Source organism: Parus major, unplaced genomic scaffold (genome assembly GCF_001522545.3).
Source record: "Parus major isolate Abel unplaced genomic scaffold, Parus_major1.1 Scaffold372, whole genome shotgun sequence".
In the NCBI taxonomy this organism is placed as follows: domain Eukaryota; kingdom Metazoa; phylum Chordata; class Aves; order Passeriformes; family Paridae; genus Parus; species Parus major.
The window spans coordinates 42,774-45,408 of record NW_015379296.1 but is presented as its reverse complement, the minus strand read 5'-3'; the positions used below and the strand labels follow the sequence as shown (position 1 = coordinate 45,408).

The 2,635-nt window shown below is 59.1% G+C and overlaps 1 protein-coding gene across 1 annotated transcript in view; it reads left to right on the top strand.

The window, feature by feature from the left end:
* DCTN1 (dynactin subunit 1) overlaps window positions 1–2,635 on the top strand; it is a 61,153-nt gene that overhangs the window by 24,941 nt on the left and 33,577 nt on the right. The window contains exon 7 of the mRNA XM_033511592.1: window positions 2,092–2,112. Coding sequence (XP_033367483.1) covers window positions 2,092–2,112 — 21 coding nt within the window. The remainder of the gene's footprint in view (window positions 1–2,091; window positions 2,113–2,635) is intronic.

Here is a 2,635-nt window from a genome sequence, read left to right as displayed (position 1 = left end):
GACAGGGATCAGTGTTCCACATGACCAGGACAAGGCTCAGTGTCCCCCAGGGAAGGATTTGGTGTCCCCCAGGACAGGGATCAGTGTTCCTCAGGGAAGGATTTGGTGTCCCCCAGGACAGGACTTGGTGTCCCCCAGGACAAGGCTCAGCATCCCCCAGGACAGGACTTGGTGTCCCCCAGGACAAGGCTCAGCATCCCCCAGGGAAGGATTTGGTGTCCCCCAGGACAAGGCTCGGTGTCCCCCAGGGAAAGATTTGGTGTCCCCCAGGACAGGGATCAGTGTTCCCCATCTAGGACAAGGCTCAGTGTCCCCCAGGACAGGGATCAGTGTCCCCCAGGGAAGGATTTGGTGTCCCCCAGGACAAGGCTCAGTGTCCCCCAGGACAGGGATCAGTGTTCCCCATCCAGGACAAGGCTCAGTGTCCCCCAGGGAAGGATTTGGTGTCCCCCATGACAGGACTTGCTCATCTCAGGTGACATTTCCCCATGTCCAAGGACTCGGTGGGACCCCCCAGCCCTGCCCCACTCCTGAGTCCCCCCACCTGTGTGGGAGGGAGTGGGGACATCTCCACCCGTGGAATTCCTGAAGAAGGCGTTTTCCAAGTGTTTCCCAGATTTTTGTTGCTGCTCCATGTTGCTTGGTTGGATTTTGGGAAGATGCTGGAGAGCTCCTGAAGGGCATCCTCATGGTTTCACCTGAAGATCTGGAACTTTTGCTGCTGTCATTCCATTTTCCTGACAATTTTGGTCGCGCAGGAGATGTTGTGGAAGACGGGAATGTTTTCCCTCGGGATGGACGTGGATTGCAGCCTTTGGGAAAAGGCTGGAAGCCAGCAGAGCAGGATTTAGCTGAAGCAATGCCAGAGGCAATGGGAAGTTTGGAGGTTTGGATTAGAAACAGGGAAATAGAGCTCCGAGGTTTCCCGAGGCGTCAGGAGGGAACACGGCCGTGTTGGATACGGGCTGGAGCTGCTGGTGGCTCCGTGTGCCTCACGTCCCCATCCCGGACACGGATCACGTGCCAGCGCCGTTATCCATCTGTTCTGCTCCTGCTTATTCCCAGCTGGGATTAGGTCATGGAATCTGGAATGAAGGAAGAGCTCCAAGGCTGCAGCTGGGCAGATGATCCAAATGGCCCCCAGGACCAGCCTGGTCACCCCTCCTTTTCCAGCCATTAGGGGTTGTTTTTAAGGGGAAAAAATCCCAAATCATTTCATATTTGTCTCTGTTCTGGGCTGGGCCCCGTGGCCTCCCCTCCCTGAGCTGCTGGGAGCTGCTGCATGTGCATGGAGGGGTCTGGGGGGTCCTACCCCAAAATCGTGGGTGATTTAACTCAGGCCGTGAAAGGAAAAGTTGGGAGTGAGGCATCAGCTCCGTGGTGTCCCTGGAATTTCTGGGGGCTCTGAGGTGGCCGGTCCAGGGTGCTCTGGGCCCTTTGGAAAACCAGAGGGATGAGGAGAGGAGAAAACTCGTGTTTGAGATTAAATCCTTTCAACTCCCGCTCCGGGGGGGTCTCTGGGAAAGGCGTGGGAGGTCAAACCCCCCGTGCCCGTGGAGCCCAGAATGCCCAGCCAACCCGAACCAGGCTTTGCCTCTGAAGACCAAAATCCCCTGGAAATACAAGGTGGATCTGCCCTGGGGTGTCCGTGGGGTTGGGATGGGCGTCCAGGATGTGCCCTCTGTCCCCACAGGGGAGGGACAGGGACGGGGCTTGGGGGTGAGCAAGGGCTGTGGGCTCTGTTCCTGTGATCCCATGGGCTCCGTGCCTGTGGGTCCTGTGGGAGCTGTGCCAGGGGATCCCATGGGAGCTGTTCCTGTCATCCCATGGGCTCCGTGCCTGTGATCCCATGGGAGCCTTTGGGTCCCACCGGAGCAGCCCTTGGAGCGGGTTAACGAGCCCCCACGCTAACGATGCCGCGCACACCCGGTGCCGCCGGGCACGCTAACGATGCCGGGCACACTAACGATGCCGTGCTGTCTTTTGTCTCCTTTCCCTGCTCTGCCGCTCCGGCCGCCGCCGGCTCTTCTCTGCTCCTCTGTCCCTGTGTGACTGTCTGTCCTCTCTGCTTCCGCTCCCGCTGCCCTCCAGAGCACCGCCCGCCGGCCCAAGGTGAGCAGCCACGGTGGGGACACCGAGCGCGGGGACACCGGGCACCGACGGTGCCAGCGCCACTCCAAGCGTTGGGTGTCCACCCCGTCACAAGCGTGGATCACCAATAACGGGTGCCAGCAGCACCTCAGGCTGGATCCACTGGGTGCCAGCAGCACCTCAGGCTGGATCCACTGGGTGCCAGCCCTACTCAAACATGATCTGTTGGTTCCCAATCCCAGCCAAATGTGACCCTTTGGGTTCCAGCCCTACCCAAACGTGACCCTTTGGGTACCAATGCACTCAAATGTGACACATTGGTTCCCAGTCCCACCCAAACATCACCCATTGTTTCCCAGCTCCACTCAAACATGACCCATTGGGTTCCAGCCCCACACAAACGTGACCCATTGGTTCCAAATCCCACTCAAACGTGACCCATTGGGTTCCAGCCCCACCCAAACGTGACCCATTGGGTTCCAGCCCCACCCAAACGTCACCCATTGGGTTCCAGCCCCACACAAACGTCACCCATTGGGTTCCA